General features: G+C 32.0%; 1 protein-coding gene across 1 annotated transcript in view; it reads right to left on the minus strand.

Annotated features, from left to right (window-relative positions):
• Positions 1-21,367: 21,367 nt before the first annotated feature.
• LOC135958415 (uncharacterized) overlaps positions 21,368-24,585 on the minus strand; it is a 40,421-nt gene continuing 37,203 nt past the window's right edge. The window contains exon 3 of the mRNA XM_065509320.1: positions 21,368-22,271. Coding sequence (XP_065365392.1) covers positions 21,454-22,271 — 818 coding nt within the window. The 3' untranslated portion in view covers positions 21,368-21,453. The remainder of the gene's footprint in view (positions 22,272-24,585) is intronic.

Raw genomic sequence — 24,585 nt, forward strand, 5'->3', positions numbered from 1 at the left:
TATTTCTCCTAGTTCCGATACAACTGCCCTATCTGAAAATAGTTAAGTTCTCATAATATCTTAATTATATACATATCCAGACCAACTTCAGCACAAATAAGTTTTATATAAGCCTAACTCTCACCAACAAATTTTGTGATGATCGGTCCATAACTAATCATAGCTCCCATATTATGCCCGCTTCCGAAAATCACTCTCACTCACACGAGCATAAATCTTTTAAAATATTGGTAGAAACATAAAATTCAACAGAAATAACTTTCATTTAGAAATAAATCACACGACCTATTTTTACGGCGATCGGTCTATAAGTAGTCATAGCTCTCACACCAGGTTTACTGTGTAATAATGGTGTGAATTTTGGGTCGTTGGCATCATTGGTTTGGACTTCTTTGAAAGCAATGATGATGATCGATTACAAGTAATTTCTTTTGGCCAAATGTAATGATATAGATCAGAAAAATATGAGGTTCCAGCAGAGTAGCGCGGTGGATCGCTCCATTCCACATAGCTAATGTCATAATGAGTCTATTTAAAGGATTATTTGAGGACATGGTTATATCACTCAAAACCATTATAAAGTGGCCAATTAATTTGTGCTATTTTACCATGTTGTACCTTATCTTGTGGCAAATAACCCACAATCGATTGCTTCCAACAAATCCAGACTGTTCTATTTGCGAGACGTCGAAAGTCGGCTATATATGTCCCCGTTTCCAAGATATCATTACACGAGACCAATATTAATAACATTAAATTTTTACATTATTGTGATCCTATTGAAAAAACATGTATAAAACAACCGATACATCATTTTTAACAATACGGCGAACAAATTACTGACAGAACCACATATCTTTGGATCACTGTGGATACAAATTTGAGTTTTAAAAAGACTTCTGCAAGACTTGTGCCATTGTACCATTGTGCATAGTAAGTTGAGTTTCAAACTAAGTTTCAAACTTCTTACGTCTGCAAGATGAACATGGTACTACACTTCTATTATTCATCCAATTCTTCAGTATGACTTTGTATGTTAATGGCATCTCTGAGAATTCTTCTACCAAAGGTACAGAGAATGATCTCGATATATGTTACTAGTGTTCTCCATATTATGCCCTAAGGTACAATAAATATGTATATTCATACACCTAATGTCTCGGGATTTATTTAGGTACAGAGGTGGCTAGCAACTTGACAATTCGTCTATACTTTACTTCACAATATACTGGAAATACCAGATGGCATGTAAGATTTTGGATACTAAATTATGATTGTGGTAAATATACCCCAGAGACGATGTAGAAAACAAAACTGAAACCGTCCAGGCATACTTTTCGAAATTAAATTAAAAGGAAGACGACTGTTGACTTTTACACAAATAGCTTTTATCGTATAGGTTATGGAATATATTCCAGGAAACTCAATATCTGTAAAGTAGGCTCTCGAATTACTACCAATGCCATTAAGGCCTAAACAAGAGAACAACAATAAGCTTAAAATGCCACACATATATTAATAAAACCTCTGAGCAGCCTATCGTTATGCTCCCGACACGGAGATAAGCATTCTAATATCACTTCAGGTGAGCTAGCCAGATGGGGCACAATTGTGCGGGTTCCACTAGATTTGGAATACAGGTTTATCTTTAGTATCTTGCAAACATAAATTCACATATGTGTGAAAAGGTGGTGAATTCTAGATGTATCACCGGGCAAAGTAGTATATTTCATTAGAAAATAAATAGGCTGGTATCTATGATAAACGAAAACTGCAGTCAGTAAAGAGAAATAAGTAAAATGATTTCTGTTAGAGCTGTGGAAATATGAGTGAGGAGAAGAAATTTTAACACTGCTAAATTAATTTAGCAGATCAGTAATTATTGATGAACTGTTTGATATAAAGCATATTATGAGGTTTCCAACGAGCTGAAACTAATTCTACTATGGGGCCACTACACAGAGAAAACAGATTCGTGATAGCAACCGAACTTGTTGCCAGTCGAATGATGCTACCTTAGTGACCGAATTTTACAGTGGTGGCTACGAAATTTTAAAAGGGGTAACAAAAGTTTGGTTGCGTTAACCGAAATTCTGTTTTGTCAACTGACTTTCTGTTAATAGAACCAACATATTCTATGCGTGCAACCGAATCATTCGATTGGTAACAAATTCGGTTGCTATCACGAATCTGTTTTCTCTGTGTATTTCCTAACCATTCAATATTTCCTAACCATTCAAATGGTCTAGAAAGATCGTCTATATTTCCTTGATTGTCATTCAATTATTTGTGTATTTACAAACCTTATGCACATATGTATGTCTTGTGAAACTAATTGAACATTCATAAACATCCTACTGATCTACTTTGTTTCTATGCCAAACACTTTTAAAGGTCTAGATTAAAAAGTCTAACAAATTTGTTTTAATATAATTGATTAGCTGCCAAATGGAGGTTAAACTCGTCAAAGTATTTAGTTATGCCGTGACAGCAAATGTGTCAACAACTAATTAACAAAAAACTTAAAAACATTATATAATATTTCTTATTTCTTCTCACAAATGGCTTCATCTTCAGAAGATAACCCCGTATTTAAGTGACAATGATTTATATATTGTTTAACATTAGAAGAAGAAAAAAAAAACAAATAATTTTTTGGCAAAAAAACTAATTAACCAAAAGTGTGAATATTTATTACACAACATTAATCTTCGCCAAAATAAACGACAAACTCATGCCATTTAAGTAACTGCTCAATCAAAAAGGTAACATCTGTACTGAAGAACACCTTTGTATTATAACCTCTAGATTTAAACACACATCTGGGCACTCTAGCCTTAAATCAGACAAAAACCAACAAACAACAATGTTAAATAAATAAATAATAAAAAAAAAATTAATAAATCTAACCACATCATTGTAAAAATGTGTGAACATAAATATGTGAAACGCCAACCTTCTTTAGCAACAAATGCGGCTTTCAAACACACAACAGCAAGTGACTTGTAAGCATTAAAAATAAAAATAAAAAAAGAAATACTTGTACTTAATAACAATAATTAATTGATTTTTATTTAAAAATTATTTCAACAATAACAAATGTGTAATGTCTACAAATATGTAATTCCAATTGCTAACGTTTCTATGTGGTTCACAAGATGCATTAATTAAATAGTTTCTTTGTATGTTGAACAATAACAACAGATACCTTAAAGAGAGCAATTAAATAGAAAATTATAACAAATAAATCATTACAAATGGTAATCATTAGTAATAATATAATGAATTGTAAATAGTTGGCTTCAAATTAATTCATAAGCTAACAGTTTGAACAAAACACCCTATTAATATTAATTTTATTTAAATTTTTTCATAATAGCTATTAATTCATTTATGCTTAGAAATTTACATCGAAATAATAAAAGTTGTTTTCCATTATAAATTTTTTTAAAATTTCAGTTTTTGATTAAAATGTTAAAAAAATATACAAAATTGTGACATCAAATATGAATTTATAAATTTGATTAACAACAAAATACACATGTTCAAACAAATTTGAAACAGATGTTTAATCTTTATCTTTACAAGAGTTTGTTTATTAATTTATTTTTAACAACCAAAAAAATATAAATTAAATATTTTGACATTGATGTTAGTTTTTTATTTTGCAAATAAATCATTTTGTTATGACTGGTCAATAAAAGCAATAATGTATGTTACACTTGAAGAAAAAAATAGAATGTATAGACTGTTTACAATTTTATAGAAATCACAAACAAAAAAAGGGAAATATGATATTTTAAGCAAAAGCAATCATGTGGGTATTTCCATGGTCGAGAACGCGACATTGGTTTACTTTTGAAGTGAAAGAAATCTTAAGTGTTTTTCTTATTTCCATTTGTGCATTTTAGTAGCACTACAATTATTGACAAAGATAGGTTTTGTTGATATGTTGTTTCAAATATTTTAGTAATAAATATAGAATCAAGAACGCGACATTTTAACCATCAGAATATCTATATATATAAGACACAAAAAATGTTTCTATCTATGTCCGTTATAGACTCTGAAACCATTCAACCGCTTAGCTCCAAATCGGTTTCATTGGAAAGGAAATTTTCTGAAGATTACGTCCATTGGTAAAGCCGATTTTCGAATTTTCCCCAAACTTGAACTTTTAAAAAATTTTATTGTCTTGAATTTTTGTATGCAGGTACCTCACACGATGTGTAGATCTACTACTAATGGATCTTTGGAAATTCGAATTTTATCCCTCTAACCCGCAAGAGTGCCTCAAGGCTGCATTACAAAACACCAATTATCTCAAAAAGTAATTATAATATTTTTTTAATTTAACTGTGACTTTAGTTACAGATTTGTTAACATTTCCCTGGAAGGTCAAAATGCATTCTGACTTTTAGTTTTTGTTCTGCTGTTTTGTGAGTTATAATTTTAGCACGTGAAATTTTGTGTGTGATTTTTTTATTTTTTTTAAATTAAAGTTTTACTAACTTTTAGTCGCCCGATCTATTCGAAATATTTATACCCTGCACCACCATAGTGGGGAGGGTATTATGCGTTTGTGCAGATGTTTGTAACGCCCAAAAATATTAGTCTAACACCTACCTTAAACAATACCGATCAACTTAGAATCACTTTCTGAGTCGATTAAACGATGTCCGCCCGTCTGGTCGGCTGGCTGGCTGTCTGTTCATTTTGAAGATATTTCGATCACATTTGGTACATATTATTTTTTCGGCACAAGGACCAAGCCTATTGAAACTGGCTGAAATCGGTCCATTATTTCACCTAGCTCCCATACAAATGTCCTTCCGAAATTGGACTTTATCGGTCATAAATGTTTAACTTATAAATGTTTCTGCACAAATTGCGCTCCAAATAAGTTTTGTATATACAAACTTCATGTCACCAAATTTTGTTACGATCGGTCCATAATTAGTCATGGTTCCCATATAGACCCGCTTCCGAAAATCACTGTAACGTGCATAAATCGCTTAAAAATGTTGGTATACTCACAAAATTCAATACAGTAAACTTTCATATAGACACTAATCACACGACCTAATTTCATGGTAATCGATCCATAGTTGGTCATAGCCCCCATATAAAGCCCACTTCCGAAAATCACTCAAAAATACAAATTATTGAAATTTTAAAAGAAAAATGTTTTTACTCTTTTACTTAGTGTAGGGTATTATATGGTCGGGCTTGACCGACCATACTTTCTTACTTGTTTTTATTAGTTCTTTTTCATTAGTTTTTCAATAAAATAGTATCATAATTATGGTTTTTTACACCTAAACCGACAACAATGCCCTGAAGCACTCAGCACCTTTTTGCATCTGGTTCCTAAACTTAATTTGCAAATAAGTTTCTGATGGATGTTCTGAGTTTATTGAAAAAAAATTCGACAACTTTTTTTAGCTTTTTAAAGTTGGAAAAACTGATTAAAACGGCATCACTATATCTATGGAACTACATAAAATAAGTGGACAGGTGTGGTACTTTTTGATTTTTGTACTTTTAAGGGAATAAAATGGGCAAAACCCAAGTTTTAGTACTTTTTTGTATATCATATCCAAGAAATTTAATTTAAATGGAATTTTAGTCCTTCTAAAAAAAATTCAAATGGATTTTGTCACTTTTTTGGAAATTTTAACGTCAAAGTGATCCCTCTTTTTGGTACTTTACACAAATATATTTGATATACATTAATATGGTATAAAGCATTTTTTTAATAAAGAATTTTTAGCGTAGTAGCACACGCTGGTTATCCGCTAGTACTTAAATATGTTTATTCTTCAAATTATGAGATATGAGAACTTTATGAACTAGCTGAGTTCCGTTGAAAAATGCGCATAGCACTATGTGATCAGTTCCTTGGACAACTATGTCGCGATTCAACGTTCGTGAAAATTACTTTCCAGCATTTAGATTTTGACATCTTCCCAGACAACTTGGGCCAGTATGCAAGAAATGGTAACAATGAAAAAAATATAATAAAAATGATTTCAAAATTTTACTGGCCACTGGATAGATACTGATGATGTTAAATTAAGCGAAATGTCCAAAAATTAAATTTTTGAAAAAATTTTATTTTAATAAAAATTTCAATAACTCAGTCCATTTTTAACGGATTTTAAACATATTTATTCGGCTTCGGTGTCGACTCGGCTGGTTGGCTGATCTTCACATATGATATCTTAGGCTTCTGGTTATTGTAATGAATCCATTTGATTTTCTTTTATAGCGTTCAAGTATCATTTCGGACACGAAAAAACGTCTTTCAAGGTCTCTCATATTCAATTCGTATGGAATGCTTTTGGATGAATCCTGCTGCTCGCAAACATTTTGAAATTGTTACCTGAGTAGCTCGCAATAACTTTGCAATATCTTGTTGAGTTTTAAAATAATCTTCATGGACTAATACCTCCAATTCTTGGTCTTCAAACATTTTTGGCTGGCTGGAATTCACCGTAAGCTCTTCCTAAATTCAGTGAGGAAATTAAGATCAGTTGATGCTCAAATAACTTATTTGTTTCCGTTCTGATCCATTTTTTGCCCGTAACTGAAGATTTTGGAAGCGTTTGGCAAAATTAAAAAAATATTCTTGTTGTACTCGACAGGTATTTTCTTGTCGCACAGTATAATTTATAATCATAAGCTCGTAGTCTAAGGACTATCGGGACAATAGGTAGTTAAAAGCAGAAGCTTTATAATAGCGAATAATGCTTTTTCACTGCTGAACAACATTTCAAAAATAATTGAAGTTTGGCGGTCACACTTTGAAAATATTTTCAGTAAAAAAATGCATATTGTTGCCAATTGTCTACATTCCAGTTCCAATTCATTTTAGACGAATATAACCTTGATAATAATTCAGATTATAATTCAGAAAAATCAAATGGAGTACGAAAAGTTTCAGTTAAAGAAATTCTAAATCAAACTAAAGCTAAACTAAATATAATAAATAAAAATCAACTAAATATTTGATAATTTATAGAAAAATATAAGTAAAAATCATGCATTTAAGGGTTAAGGGTTGAAGCATATTTCGACATTAGTCCCCATCCATACTGTGAAACATTTACTGCAAAATATTTGAGTTTGTTTATGAAAAGGGAAAGAGGAATGGAAAAAGGTACATGAAGTTTTTGTTGACTATGGCATCGACATTTCGTTATCTTAATATAGAAAAGCCCTAACTAATTTTTTCCCAAAATTTAGTTTTATCCATATTTCGATAGATAATCCCGTAACACACCATTAATAAAATGTCACAATATTAAATTGGTTGAAGACCTTCATAATAGTCTGTGTTAAAAAAAAAATTGCAACTACAAACTCTAAGTTTTATTAGGTTGTTTCCTTCTCCTCTAAAGTAAGGAAAATGTTAGTAAGGGCCTTTCTATATTAAGGTAGCGATTTATTCGTTCATATTCGTTCTGTACATAAATGTTAAAAACTGAAAAGCAAAAACTTCACTGTATGGACGGACACGAATGAAAATGTTTTGCAGCTAATGTTTCGCAGTGTGGACCGGGACTAAACAACTACAGTGAGCCTCAAAAGTGAGTAGACACCAAAAATTATTTGATTTTTTTAAGATAATAAAAATCCAAAAATTTATCCATCGATTAAAATTCAAATGTTTCGTTTTGTTGGAGATTGGGCTGAATAATAGTTTCGATTCTGACAAAAAAAGATTTAAGTCGGACTGTAATGATTTTCGTGATCTTTAAAAAAATCAAAAAATTGTGTTTACTCACTTTTGAGGCTGTGTGTATGTTAATCATCAAAATTTCCGCATAGAGGCATCCCTAGACCATACTTCTGGGCACAAATTAGAAATATTTCAACAATAGAATGGAATTTTCCCTTCTCTGTTATAATCTCCGTAACTAGTTTTACGAAGATCGGCTCATAATTGGCCATAGCTCTCATATAAGAACCACTTTCGAAAAAACACATTAATCAATATAAAAGTCTTACAAATATCGGTTGTATATATGCAAAAATAATACTATTGGATATTGTGACGATCAGTTCATTTTTATAAAATCGGTGCCCATATTATATTGGAGTTGGGTATATAAGATTCAGAACTGCCGGATATAGCCCTCTAATTTGTTTTCATAAACGTTTAACACCAGCACAATTGATTGATCGACACCTCATAACATTGCATCATATGCAAATACAACATGATTGTGACTCTCCCAATAATTCCAACAATTTATATTGTTTTTAGATATGTATCTATAAATAAAACTTTTATTTAACATAGTACATTGTACTTAATTAAAAAGTTCTTCATATCCATCATAGTTTGGCTCTAGGTCATAAGCAATTAATAAATGAGTATGCCTGTATATTTTAATTAGACTTACATATACTTAAGAATTGATGTGTATACAGAGAAGTCACATCATATTGCAGTTTATCAAAACAATCTTTCTTTAAAAGTTATCCATTAAGTGTAGGAGATAAAATCTTAAATTTAAATTACTTGCTTTAAGGTAAATTAATTTATTAACTTTTCTTCATAATATTATCATTAGATCAATTAAATAAAGAAAAAATAAAAAAAATTGCTTCCGACAGCAAGTATGAGGGCTAGACCAAGAATAATAATAGTTTGTTGCCTAAATCTTTTGTTTTCTACAACAAACATATAAAATATAAAAATAGAAACAATTTTTTTAGGAATACATGAATCTACGTTATTAACGGAATCACATTAGAAGTAACCCTATTAATATGTTATCTGCAAAGATTCTAAACTCATTCATTATTTGGGTATATATGATATTATAACATGATTATGTTATAAATTTCAAATCTAATGATTATGATTTATTATAATTATACATTTATTTTCAATAAACAAATATTTATGCAGACAATCAATTAGATAGTTTTGAAATATTGCCCAACTGAATACATTTACGAATAGATAATGATCATTATTTCAAATTAATTATTGAGGAAACTTAAACACTAAATTAATTTAGATCAAAGAAGTGTGTAAGTTTTATTAATTACAAACTGATAAATAAATATGAACCAATTAAATGTGTTTTTTATTCGATAGAATTTTTTAATTATTTTTTAATTGTTTATGATTCCGCATGTGTTGAGGAAACATAAGTTATACAGAATTCTTACAATAAATTTTAAACGTTTTAAAACAAGTGTTTTTAATAAAAGATAATTATTGGGGTCTGATTATATTAATATTTAATTTATTATATGATTAAAGTGTTGTAAAAAATCAATAATGAAAATTACACAAAGGTGGTTAGCTTTTATTTTGAAACATTTGTCAATATAACATTGTCTTAAACGCAAAATACCCTAACTAACAAAAAAATTAAAAATCTATTTTTTTTACAAATTCCGATGTACTTTGATAAGATACATCGGAATTTGTAAAAAAATGGGCTTTGAAATTTTTGTTTATTAGGGCGTTTTGCGTTTTAGGTAACGATAAATTAAAGTGGACAATATTAGCTATGAGCTTTTCCCATCTTTCTAGCAACATCTTGATTCGGAGCCAAAAGAACTGTTCATATTTAGAACTGTTCATATTTTGAGGCCAAGAACGAATCACTCCAATTTCAGATACTCTATTCTATGGCGGCATGCTATAGTGGTTAAAGTGCTTGCCTACAAAACCAAGCACCCAAGGTTCGATCCCTGGCAGAGGACGAAAAATGTTCATCATGGTTTTCGAGTTTTTAAAATTAACCCCTCTCTAAACAATACATCCAAGAAAACCACTGACCACCCCTCCCCCTGGAAAAGAGGATAACATCATGATAAAGGTCAGGCAGTCCGCCAACACCTGGGGGAAAGTTAGGAATCAAAGAATTTAATTAGCAAGGATCCCCACCACCACTACATCAAATACACAGAGGGCGTTGTTTCTAGGCAACGACAGATGGCAAGACCATTATCCTAGACCAGCTACAGCAGACCAATCATCTACTTAGTTGGAACAACAACTGATTAATGAAGCTGAAACAAGGCAAAAATAGCAATAGGCAACATCTTATGTATGGCAACATCCCACATGTATCCTTGGGCCCGCTACAGCAGACCAATCACCTACTTAGCGGGAACAACAACCGTTTAACGAAACTGATACAAAAGATAACAAAAGTCTGGTTCTAATGGCAACATGAAGACGCACGATACTCCAATAACAAGGAGTGCAATGGCTTTGGAAGCCAAATGCTCACAAGAGGAGTAATGGAGAAAAAAGAAAAATTCTGAAGTGAAGTAAAGTGTATCCCAGAGAGAGCATTGTGCATCGATCGTACTTAACAGCAGTTGGACGGAACAATCTCTGGACTATAAAGTGGATGAGGCAAACATGTCCGAATAGTTCCCAATATTTTTTTACAGGTATTGAATAATGTGGCTGAGCGTTACCATGATGGAATATTGAGGTTTCATGTCTGGCCGCATATGCTGGGCGTTTATCAGAAAATGCTTACTTCTAACGAATCAGTACAGTAGATAGAACCCTTTGTTTCCACCAAATACAGAGCATGCATTTGGTGTCGATTCGGGTGGTTGGCTGGGCTCTTATGCTTCTGGTTATAGTAATGTATCCATTTTTCATCGCAAGTACTGATTCGTTGTAAAACTGAAAGCGTTCAAAAACCTAATTTCCCTGCTTTTTGGATGAATCCTGCTGCTCGCAAACATTTTAAAATTGATGCTTGAGTAGCTGCCAACGATTTTGCAAGCTCTTGGTGAGTTTCAAGAAATCTTCATGGATGTCTCCCGTTCTTGGTCTGCAAACATTTTTGACTGACCTGGGCGATCTTTTTCTGCCGTATCAAAATCACTACTCTTAAACCGAACAAACCATATCCCGCAGGTTGAAACCGATGAGCCATCTTGGGTGAGCCATCTGTATGCTTCAGCGTCACTTTTTCAAGCTTAAGAAGTAAAAAAAACTACTCGTATACGACGCATTGTTGACAAAAAATTCGACATTTTCGAAGCAAAAAACTAAATTGTTGTTTACACTACAATGTTCAATAATGACATATGATTTATTAAAAACAAAAACAGCGCTGAAAAGATTCGCTATAAATTGTAAGTCCCGCATTTTTAAGTTATACACCCAATAATTAAGTAAAACCTTAAAAATTTTAATTATTTTATTAAAAATAATAAACATTATTTCTTTATAAACTTAACAGTATTTTTAATAACTTTCAAATCTACTCTACCTAAAATACTTAAACCATAAACCAGCTTAATAATAAGTGTGTACAATGAATTAAATCATTTAATTTTTCAGTTCAACAATTAAACGTAATAAATTCCCATAATAATCTGTTAATAAATAAACCTTCATAGCTAAATTACTCTTAACATTAATAAATAATACAATTTTTATGCAAGAAATCTCATAATAAAATATAAATTTACATTTTTATTATTTATTATTTATACTTGAGCATAAGTTTAATAACATTTGTTTTCTGCAAATATTTTTAATGTGGGTTTATTGCAATTAGGCCAATTAGATATTTGAATTTGCCCAATAACTTTTTCTCATATTTCTATTGAAATTAAACAAAAACAAAAATCTTAACATTAGTTCGTAGGAATTTGTTATACCTTAATTTGCATTTAACATTTATTTTGAAAGAATTGGCATTTAATTCTAATTCAGCGAAAAATACAAAAGAAGAAAAAAAAATTATTCACACAATACTACTTATAGATGATCATTAAACATGATTTGGCATTTCGATAAATTTTTGGCAAATGTGAAAAAACGTTCAACAATAACAAAGAAAACTAAAATATAATGGTTTTGAATATCACTTTTATGGTATGAAATATAAATGTTTATGGTAAATGCCACATTAAAAACAAAAAAAAATTTAAAGAATATTAATTATTTGCTTAATTTAATCAAAATTATGTTAAATTCAAGTAAAAGTCATGTTGCTTGTTGAATGCTGCGAAGTATTAAAATATCTGAAAATGATTTTTGTATAGTTAGTGTGATGATAGTGAAGAAAAATTAATTAATTAATTATCTTATTTGTTAATTTAATATTTAAATAACTAGGAGAGTGTTTGAAAAGCTGACATCACTTTTTAGATGAAAATTGGTATAGGGCTCAAAATGTAGCATAACCGAAAACTGAGTTGAGATCTCTTAAATTTTTTAATATAATACCTAATCCAGTGCACATCACAACGCCTTTAGTAGTTATTAACTGATTTTATTAAAAATTAAAAAAAAACAAGTAAGAGTGCTATATTCGGCTGTGCCGAATCTTATATACCCTTCACCAAATTATACTTGAAAATTTTAAATATTTTTAGGAAAACAAAATTTAATTTTTTTTCCAGTTGTTTTTTGAATTTTTTGGAAAAAAAAATTTTTCGATTGTTATTTTAATTTTTTTTTTTAAATTTAAAAATTTTTTTTTTTTAAATTTTAAAATTTTTTTTTTTTTAAATTTAAAAAATTTTTTTTTTTTTAAATTTTAAAATTTTTTTTTTGTTTTTTCAATTTTTTTTAAAAAAAAAAAAAATTCGGGTTCAAAATTTTTTTCCCGATTTTGACCCATTGTAGGTCCAACTTACTATGGTCTTATATACATCGTTGCAAATGTCTTTGAAATATGTATCATTAGATATCCATATTGTCTATATTAATGTCTTAGTAATCCAGATATAGGTAAAAAAATAGGTCAAAAATCGAGGTTGTCTTGGTTTTTTCCTCATATCTCAGCCATTTGTGGACCGATTTTGCTGATTTTAAATAGCAAAATTCTCGAAAGCATGTCTGGATCCCGAAGATATCTGGGGTCTTCAGAAAACTGATTTCAACAGACAGACAGACAGACGGACAGACAGACAGACAGACAGACAGACAGACAGACAGACAGACAGACAGACAGACAGACAGACAGACAGACAGACAGACAGACAGACAGACAGACAGACAGACAGACAGACAGACAGACAGACAGACAGACAGACAGACAGACAGACAGACAGACAGACAGACAGACAGACAGACAGACAGACAGACAGACAGACAGACAGACAGACAGACAGACAGACAGACAGACAGACAGACAGACAGACAGACAGACAGACAGACAGACAGACAGACAGACAGACAGACAGACAGACAGACAGACAGACAGACAGACAGACAGACAGACAGACAGACAGACAGACAGACAGACAGACAGACAGACAGACAGACAGACAGACAGACAGACAGACAGACAGACAGACAGACAGACAGACAGACAGACAGACAGACAGACAGACAGACAGACAGACAGACAGACAGACAGACAGACAGACAGACAGACAGACAGACAGACAGACAGACAGACAGACAGACAGACAGACAGACAGACAGACAGACAGACAGACAGACAGACAGACAGACAGACAGACAGACAGACAGACAGACAGACAGACAGACAGACAGACAGACAGACAGACAGACAGACAGACAGACAGACAGACAGACAGACAGACAGACAGACAGACAGACAGACAGACAGACAGACAGACAGACAGACAGACAGACAGACAGACAGACAGACAGACAGACAGACAGACAGACAGACAGACAGACAGACAGACAGACAGACAGACAGACAGACAGACAGACAGACAGACAGACAGACAGACAGACAGACAGACAGACAGACAGACAGACAGACAGACAGACAGACAGACAGACAGACAGACAGACAGACAGACAGACAGACAGACAGACAGACAGACAGACAGACAGACAGACAGACAGACAGACAGACAGACAGACAGACAGACAGACAGACAGACAGACAGACAGACAGACAGACAGACAGACAGACAGACAGACAGACAGACAGACAGACAGACAGACAGACAGACAGACAGACAGACAGACAGACAGACAGACAGACAGACAGACAGACAGACAGACAGACAGACAGACAGACAGACAGACAGACAGACAGACAGACAGACAGACAGACAGACAGACAGACAGACAGACAGACAGACAGACAGACAGACAGACAGACAGACAGACAGACAGACAGACAGACAGACAGACAGACAGACAGACAGACAGACAGACAGACAGACAGACAGACAGACAGACAGACAGACAGACGGACATGGCTTAATCGACTCCGCTATCTATAAGGATCCAGAATATATATACTTTATAGGGTCGGAAATGAAAAATGTAGAAATTACAAACGGAATGACAAACTTATATATACCCTTCTCACGAAGGTGAAGGGTATAATTATGGGATAGAAAATAATTTAATAATTAATAATTTTGCATCTTGCTTTAAAACTGTATGTTGTCTTTATCGTCACTATTAACTATTTTCGAATGAACTGAAATAGAAAAAAAAATTTTTCAGCTTCATTCGAATGCCAACAATTTGGCAATAGTTTGAATGAATCTCATGTTTTTGTTCCCGTGGTCGTCAAACATATTTAGTACATTAGACATCATTCATAAATCATCTTATATCGGCTCGTACAAAACCAACTCAAAGTTCCTGACAGCTCTTAATATTTTAGAAATTTATAACGCCTACTGTGTGGCGCCTAGGGTGGTCCTTAATAAACGAAAGTTGGATTTTGGCCACTCTCACCCCCCAGTTTGGTGAACATTAGTAAAAAAATCATGCTGAAAAAATTTCAGGTAAATCGGTTGGGGTTAAGGCAAGCCCTCTGAAGTTTTGAGATGCATTTACAAGGGGAATAAATTAATTTTTTTCAGTTTTTGTAAAACGAATAGAAATATGTACATCACGTCGTTCTAATGAGACATAAAAAATAGAAATTGTTCAAAAAATGTTAAAGTTATTAAAAAATTGCCAGGCCATTAACGTGTCTCAGGCAACTAGAATAAGAAATGTAGGAACTAAATTAACATATTTTGATAAATATTGAAATAAAAGCTCATTTTTACTTAAAATATATCCATATTTACTTTTATATGAGTTTTTGTCTTCGTAGGATACCGTTAACCTATTCGCAGGTATGAACAAAAAAATAAAATTTTTTTAACGGCAGTTTCAAAATCCCATTTTCAAATTTTTAAAAATTTTGTTAAACAAATTTCAGAATTTTTTGATCATCTCATTGGGATTTATTTAGAATATAATAGGGAATAAAACTGTGAAAAAATTATGAAAATATCACTTATAGTTTTTCCGTACCTGCGATTTAAATTTTGACATTTTCGAGAAAAACCAATTATTTGGCCACATTTTGGCGAATGAGCTCTATTTCCTTACTGCTATGAACTTAAAGTAAAACATATTCAGAATATTATAGTCCAGATAATTCTAAATATACTCTAAAAGTTTTACTAAAATTGGAAAACGTTAAACCTTAAATCTTGAAGGTCAAATGTCAAATTTTTCAAAATTTGTAATTTCTAATTTAAAGATATAGAAATATTATTTATTTTTGGGCCGATTTTGATGAAACTTAACAGAAATCTAACACAAAGCCTAGTATTTACAAAAACAGCGGGAAAATTAAAATTAACCCTATATAGGACTTGGGGTTAAAATGACCCCAAACTTCTAAAACCATAAAAAAATTATGATTTTATAAGTTTGGGGTCATTTTAACCCCAAGTGCCATTAAGGGTTAACTTCCATTCTTGTGCTGTTATTATAAGCCCTAGAGTTTATGTTATATTTTCATCAAAATCGGCCCAAAAATAAATAACATTTCAATAGGGCTTGCGGGCACGTCTTAACCCCTACCGATTTACCTACAATTTTTTCAGGATGACATCACAAATAATAAAAATGTTTATATGTAAACGATTTTGAAAACGACGAAAAATGAATTCATTGTTTTCGTTTTGTAAATTATTCAAACTTTCACTTTGATAAATTTTAATTACTTTGTATCACATTTTTTGCCAAAATATAAATTTATTCATAGCCATTTTTAGCTATGACCTTCTGCCATCTTTTTGCCAATATATGGATCCCGAGCCAAAAGAATTGGACATCTTATGAGGCCCAAAACGAATGAAGAAAATATCGGCTACTCTGTTCCAAAATGAAGCATATCCCACAGAGAGCTTTCTGCATCGAATGAAATAGTAGTCGAACGGGACACGGTCTGTACAATAAAAACACTTCACTCTAAATACTTTTTGACAGATATTGCTACATGTGGAAGAGCGTCGCCATGGTGGAATATTACGGATTCGTGTCTGTCGGCATATCGTTTTTCGGCCAATTTTCGCTGCAAACGAATCAGTTGCATTCTGAATTGTTTCTTTGTGATGGTCTGGTCAGATTTCTGCAGCTCATACTTAATATATAGGATACTTTTGCCCCCACTAAATACAGAGAATTACCATGTATATTTAGCTTTGGTGTCGATTCGTCTGGTTGGCCTTCACATGCGATCTCTCAAGCTTCGGGTTATTGCATTGGATCTACTTTTCATCGCAAGCAATGATTTTCTTTTATAATAATCAAGCATAATCTCGGAAATTCAAAATAGCCTTTCAAGTTATCTAGACTTCAATTCGTATGGTACCTAATTTCTCTGCTTTCAGATGAATCCTGCTGCTCGCAAACGTTTTTAAATTGCTGCTTGAGTAGATCCCAATGATATTTCAAGCTCTTGTTGAGTTTGACCACAATCTTCATGGAGTAATGCCTTCAATTCTTGGTCTTCAATATTTTTTGACTGGCCTGGGCGATCTTTGTCTTCCGTGGCAAAATCACCACTTTTGAACCGAACAAACCATTTCTCGCACTTTGATGGAATACATTCACCATAAGCTTTGGTAAATTAAAGAAGTAAAACAAAGCTTCCCTCACATGACGATTCGTTTGTACAAAATTCAACATTTAATAACTAAGTGAGAATAAATGAGAGATATGTACCCTTCAAAATGTCATATAAGTTGTTAAAATCTCGCATTTTTTAGTTATACACCCAATACCTCTTGGAAAATTTAAAAATTTACGTATTTTCATGGAAAGAAATGTGAGATTTTTATCAAATTTAACCCATTATTTGTTTAAGAATATCCATTCCGACTTTGTTATTTCGATCGCTGCATTGAATAGTTAAAAATCTAAAAGAATCCAAATTAAATTAAAATACTAAATAAGTTGCAAATAAAAATGTGTTGTAGCCTTATTAGATCCTTCGTACTGAGTATTTACACCCTACAACACCATAGTGGGAAGGATATATTGGGTTAGTGCTGATGTTGTCCACCATAGAGTATACCAATATCCTTAAGATCACTTTCTGAGTCGATTGACCGATGTTCGTTCGTCCGTCCGTCGATTTAAACCTTGCATTCAATGGTAATTCGACAAAATTTAGTACAAGCTTTTCTTACAAACAAGTTTTAAATAAACCTAACTCGCACTACCAAATTTTTTGACGATCGGTATATAATTTATTTAAAAAGAAAACTGTATATAACCATCTTCTCGGTGTAGGGTATCATATGTTTGGGATTGACCGACTACACTTTCTTACCTGTTTTAATATGCCAAATACAGTAAGGTTAATTGCCTGAAATTAGTTAAAATTCCATTATTCTAACCCACATAGAGTTACTGAAATTTGGGTTATATTTAGGTAATACTTAATTTCAAATATTTCCAGTTATTTATATTTGTTTTTATATACAATAAATCAACAAAGATATCAATCAATATATAATTTTAATTAAAATAAAACATGAGTAATAAACAATATTTGTAATAATCTTTAAAGTATTTTTTTTGTTAAATTAATTTTAATAATAAAGATAAATAAAATAAAATTACATTGTACGATCAGCATATTATTAATCTTTATTAGCTACATAAACAATATGTTTCTCTTGTTTTTAATGTTATCTCTCTATTAACCTAAAATTGATATTTCTATTACAACAAAGTAAGTATAAACAAAGTTTGTTGCTTAAGCCTTTTGTTTTTATGTAGCTTGGCTCAATAAACAAATCAAACCAGGTATTTAATTAAACTTTTGAACTTTAGTTTATGGTAATCGTCAGTTTTAAATAAAAAATAAAAAAACTTACTCACGATTAATTTTTAAAAAAATTTTGAGTTTAAATTAAACTGAAGTATTTTTAAGTTGAAATAAAAACTCGGGCGCTAAAAAAATCATTTTCAATTTATATTATAGTTTATATATATTTATTTTTAATATTTTATTAATATTAAAGTTTATTAATATTGTAATTAGTTATTAAATCAAATATTACAATATTTAATTATTTTTAATTAATGCCTTTTAAACGTTTTGTCTCCGCGTTATTTATTATGCCGTAATTTGTTAAAAAATATTCAATTAAGCCATGTTGCTGTAAAATCATTATTGTCACTCATTAGTCTGGAGAACCTGTGAAATAGTTTATGGTATTTTAAATACATTCATAAGACAGCTTTTACTTTATGTTGTTTTAAATGTTTTAGCTTTTATTCTGGTCTTTTTTGTTTTATTTGTAAATGATCGATAATAATATTTATTACTCTTGTTACTCAGTTTGTTTGTTTCATAGTTATTTCTTCATTTCATTTTAATTAGAATATGTAGCGAGTACATGTAATTAAAAAATTAATAAAAATGTTGAGTAATTAAACGTGGGCGTTTGATGTTTATGTTTCTAATGAACAAAACATAAATTATTATAAATCATTTGGAAGTTGTGTATGCAATTTACAATTTACATATTCAATTTAAAACAAATACATGTATTTATCTGAAGGTGATTTATTTTAACCCCTTGATAATATTTAATAAGAGTTTTTTTTTGTTTTATAGGAAAGTTAATAATGCGTAAATGTAAATTGATTGTTAATTAATTTTTTGTATTAGTTGTTATTATGAAAGTGATATGTTAGTGTTTAAGAGATAAACATCTTGCTGTGATCAATAACAGACAGGGTATTCAAAAAAGTGGTGATAAAGAACTTTAACTAGGAACAAGAATTTAAGGGAAAACTATTAAAAATATAAATATCTGAAAGCAATCTAAGAAAACCTAAAAAAAAATAGTTTTCCAACAACTTAGGTTAGGTTATATTTCCAGGCAGTCGTGGAGTAAAGACAGAAAAGAAGAGCAGCTCATGTGGGTACAGGCAATAGGTCCCTTTATGTTACCTGAAAGTAGAAAGATAAAAAAGCGGACAGATAGAAATGAAAAGAGGAGTGGACAGTCAGATGTGATAAAAAGATTATAAAGTGAAAAGTAAAAGGGTCCGAAAAAAGAGAGGAGAGAGATTATTAATTGCGTACCATTAAATTTGCGGTTAAAAGGTCACTCTATGGAGATCCTCATGTCTGGTCTGAGTAGCCAATTACTATGCCTTATAAAAGCATTAACGCACTCTAGCCTCATATTCGAGAGCTCAGAAGGACTAGTTAGGGATCGATGTTTCAGAAACCTTAAGCGTAGATATCCTAATGCCGGACAGTGACAAAGAAGATGCAAAAAGGTCTCTTTCTCCTCCTCGTTTTGACAACTTCTGCAGAAGTCGTGGTATGGCAAGCGATGTCTCCTAGCATGGTTGCCAAGAGAACAGTGTCCGGAAAAGACCGCCACTACACCACTCAATTGTGAGCGTGTCAAGCCAAGAAGATATGTTGTTCGTCCGCGATTCAGTCGGGGCCATATGGGTTCACAACTCCATCTTGTCTGAGTGAGCTCATGGTAGAAGTTACTAATATGAAGCCTGCATTTGGATAACGGAATCCCGCATAGGAAGTCTATGTCTCCGTCAGGCAACATGGTGCCTTTTATAGCCAAATCACAGTTGCCCGTAATATCTCCGTGTCCATGTACCCACTTGAGTACGAGAGTTGAATATCACTCCATCCCGTTTAAAGATGCCCGGCGTTCCTGGGCCAAATTAGATGTTATGTATACACCTGTTTGAGATTTTATTGCGGCATGAATGTCAGTATATATACGAATACCACTGCCTGATATCTGATAACTGAGCCAGTTAGCGGCCCTGTTAATGGCTGAACCGTCCGTATAGACTGAGAGACCTGTTGTGTCATGTAAAGGTCCGTCCATTACTTTCCCGTTGTACGAAATTGAGAAACTGAACTTCCTCGCAATGAAGGTCCTAGAAATGCAGTAATCCATATTATCCGGAAATTCTGAATGCTACCATTTATACAGTCGTGGCCGTATGGAGTATTTTACCACGCCCCAATCGCGTTTAGCCTAAAGGTCGAGGTGAATGCCATTTTTCTGACAATTAGATCCTCAGGAACCCAGTTCAATGTAGTAAAGATCGACTTTATTACGGTCGTTCTTAGAGCTCCTATTATCAGGACTGCCATTCTTCTTAAAACACTCTCGAATACCATACAAATTGAGTCGGCTTAATTACCGTATCACATAGCCAGTTAAAAACTGGGGTCTAATACCCCACTGCGTGCCTATGGCCTTCTTACAGACATACATTACCGTTCATTTCCTTGAAAGGGTACTGGGTTTCCAGGATAGTTTACTATCCAGAATAACTCCCAAGTATTTTGCATTGTCCGATATTGTTAGTTCAACACCATTTAATCGGGGAAATGAGGAATCTTGTACTTCCTTTTGAACAGTTTTACTTGGGTTAACACTCAATCCACTGTCAGTAATCCACCGACTTAGTACACTGATTGCATTTTCAAGGCGTTGTGACATCGTGCCCAAGTGGATCCCAGAGACTGCCACTGCAACGTCATCGGCGTAGGTGACAGTTTTATAACCCATGCGATCCAATTTCCTGAGGAGACAATTTATGGCCAGATTCCATAGAATTGGTGATAAGATACCTGCCTGAGGCATACCCCTAGTGACCATTCTCGTTATCACTGCCGATCCCTTTTCGGAACGAATGATCCTATATCGTAGAAGGTTCGTGATGAACCATACAGTTGATTGATCCAGACCAAGATCATGTAGAGCTGAAATTATAGTTGCATATTCTACATCATTGAAAGCATATTCCATATCCAGAAAGGCCACTAATGAGAAATTACCGAATTCAAGGGATTTCTCAATATATCCCACTAAGGAGTGAAGTGTTGTCTCAATAGATTTTCCCTTCATGTAGGCATGTTGAGAAGCAGATATGGATTCTTGTTTCAAAGACAATCCTATGTGAATGTCGATGATTCTTTCAATGGTTTTCAGCATGAATGATGACAGACTTATTGGTCTAAAATATTTTGCTTTGGTGTGTGACGTTTTCCCTCCCTTCGGAAAGAGTTTAAATCCAACAACTTAAATACTCAACAATAATATCAAACACTTGTCCTTGATTTCAATCTTCATCAGCCAATTTTAATATTCCAATTAATATCGAAATACATTTCACAAAAATAAAGACAAAAATACACAACATTAACTTAAAGCTATTAAAGGATCATCATCTGGAACTTTCACCGGCTGCTTTTGTACCCATTTCTTTTCTGTCAATTTTGTTCGCACCAATTTCAATTTTGTTATACTCGAATTCGTTTGATTCTTTCGCGATTTTTTCTGCTCCAAAGCTTTTTCCTTGTCGATCTCCTGTAATTGTTCGAAAATATTTTTTGGTTTTGAATTTTGGCGATTCTGATGACCTGCAGAAGAATTTTTAGCTGCATAAACCACCACATATTGTGAAAAAGCCGAATCGGAGGGGGTACCCAGATCAGCGAAATCTCTAAATTGAGCAAATTGTTCTTCAGGATAAGTGTATTTTTGTATGAAACCCTCGGTAGAGGATACAGTGTGGGTATTGCTGGCATCACCGTAATAGAAATCACTGCCCTCTTCATTGATATACGATTGTTCTTCATCGGAATAGAAAGTGCCTCCTCTCAAAATGCCAAAGTCGCCGGAACCCAATACACTGGCATCGTATTGATTAAATGGTGGATGTCTGGGCTGTTGTTGAAATTCTTTGTTTTGTTGGGAGAGGAATTTGTTAATAATGGAGTCTTCGTTTAAAGGATAATAGGGCTGGGCATGCTCTAAAGTTGGCAAGTCGGAAAAGTAATTGCTATAGTAATTTTGGGCAGCCGGTTGAGGAGACTCATTTTGTTTTTGCTGGGCTAAGGGTCTCTGCTTAGGCAAATAAAAACCTCTAGGTTTTATGACTACCGGTAAATGTAGCTGAGGTCGTTTGTAGTCTGTGGCAGCCACTAACTGATCCGTAATATTTTTAACAGTTTTAGCTAAAATTAAAAAGAATATAAAAACAATATTATTATTTTTCAAATCTTTTCTTTTAAAACGCTAAGCTTAAATAAAAATTGCAAAAGTTTGTTTAACAGAAACGTAATTTACACACCTTGACAGGAAGTGTTACAACAAAAAACTTATTGAAGCTTAAAAACAATAGCTACAATTGTTGTCTATTGTAATCTACCATCAAAAACAAAAAACGAAATAGATTTTTTTTTCAAACCTAAAAGAAACAAACTGCTTTTAGTGGAGAGTCACAGCTAAAGTCAAAGAAACGACAAGTCATAAGCAATTCATAGATCAATGATAATCATCTAAACCAAATACTCATAGTTGTACAAGTTTCTGAACAAAAAAAATGTAAAGAAACAAACTCATAAAATTCGAAGAAAACCCATGTTTAACTTCATTGAGATATAAAATATTATGATATCGAAAGAAACAAAACCAATAACTACTACATACCTTTACTTACAATAAAAAAAGTCATTGGTAGTTTTATGCAACTGTTGTAATGTCAGGTTAATCACAACAAAAAAAAAACAGCCACAAAAAGTACAACAATATTTACAACATTTTAGTTTACAACAAAACAAATCTAAAAAAAATATTTGTAAAGATTAAGATCTACTAAAAACGATTTGATAATGACTTGGAAGTGTGTGTACAAAGAAATCCCTGTAGGGAATTTTAATGTAACTTTTCAATTTAACTCTTTAATAAAGAATAGATCTTAATATATAAATTCGAAATTCATAACTAACTTGGTTGTCTTTTTATTAGTTTTCCTATCAGGTTGCCTCTTGCCTACCGTGTTTTTATTCAAACATCAATTTGAGGACAAACTTTACGAATTACATTTTTGATGTTGTCTTTTTCTGAACACAAAAATCATGTATAATAGTATAAAAAGTAAATACTTAGATGTTTAATAAATATAAATGTTAGTGTAGGAAAATGTAAAACACTAAATTTTGTACTTAACATTTCCGTCAACTCATACACGAAATCTAGTAAAAGGTAGAGGCTTGGTAATAATTATATTCAAAGGAAAATGCAGATTTTATTAAAAACAAGTAAGAAAGTATGATCGGTCAAGCCCGACCATATTATACCCTACACTAAGTAAATGAGCAAAAACTTTTAAAATATCAATAATGTATATTAGTGAGTGATTTTCGGAAGTTGGCCTTATATGGGAGCTATGACCAATTATAGACCCATCACCATGAAATTTAGTCGTGTGATTTATCTCTATATGAGAAATATTTATGGAAAATCTTGTGTGTATACCAACATTTTTAAGAGATTTATGCACGTTAAAGTGATTTTTGGAAGCGTATGTAGCTATGACTAATTATTAGGGTATTCAATTAATCGGGTTTCTGATTTAATCGATTAATCGAGCAAATAATTAATCGGGATTTAGATTTATTCGGTTAATAATCGGTTAATTTCAAATTATTCGATTAACCGAATAATATCTATTTTAATTTTAAATTGAAAATACAACCACGAATTTTGTGTACAAAAACATAAAAAACAAACAAAACATAACAATTCAACCAAAAATAATAGCAAATATGGTATTTAAAATCCTTTTTGTATACACCTGCGAGTTTTTTTTAGGATTTTAGTGAGATCTTCTGAAATGATCTTTTAAACAAAATATAATTTAAATGTTTTCCTTTTAAACGATTTTTTTTCTTTAGAATTAATAAAACTTGACTTTGAAAAAACTCTCTCGCTGATTGTAGATATTGGAGAAATCGAAAGCATGATAAAGAATATCCAATATCTCAGTTCTTTTTTTAGTTTTATCTAAGAATATAAAATCCTTCGTTATACCATTGGAGTCCTTTTTGGATTGTTTTAGATTTTGAATACTTTTAATATTTTCGTTAAGTTCTGATAAAAGACTCCTTTCAAAAAAAAGTTTCGTCTATACATGTAAATACAAACAAAGTTTCAAATACATGTAAATACAGTTGTTATACTCACTAAACATGTTTCTTTGATGTTCGAAAAATATGTAATTTTAATTTCACATTTGTATTGGAATTAAAACGGAAAAATAAAAACAAAAAAATATGTTAAAGTGCAAAAAAAAGGAATTTCGGTTAATCGGTTAATCGACACAAATTAATCGATCTATTTTTTATTTGAAAATCGGCGATTTTAAATTATTCGAACAGTTAACCGTCCAAAATTAATCGCTTAACCGATTAACGGTTAATCGATTGAATACCCTACTAATTATGGACCGATTGTAACAAAATTTGGTGACATAAATTTCGTACATAT

The sequence above is a fragment of the Calliphora vicina genome, chromosome 4 (assembly GCF_958450345.1).
Source record: "Calliphora vicina chromosome 4, idCalVici1.1, whole genome shotgun sequence".
Lineage (NCBI taxonomy): Eukaryota > Metazoa > Arthropoda > Insecta > Diptera > Calliphoridae > Calliphora > Calliphora vicina.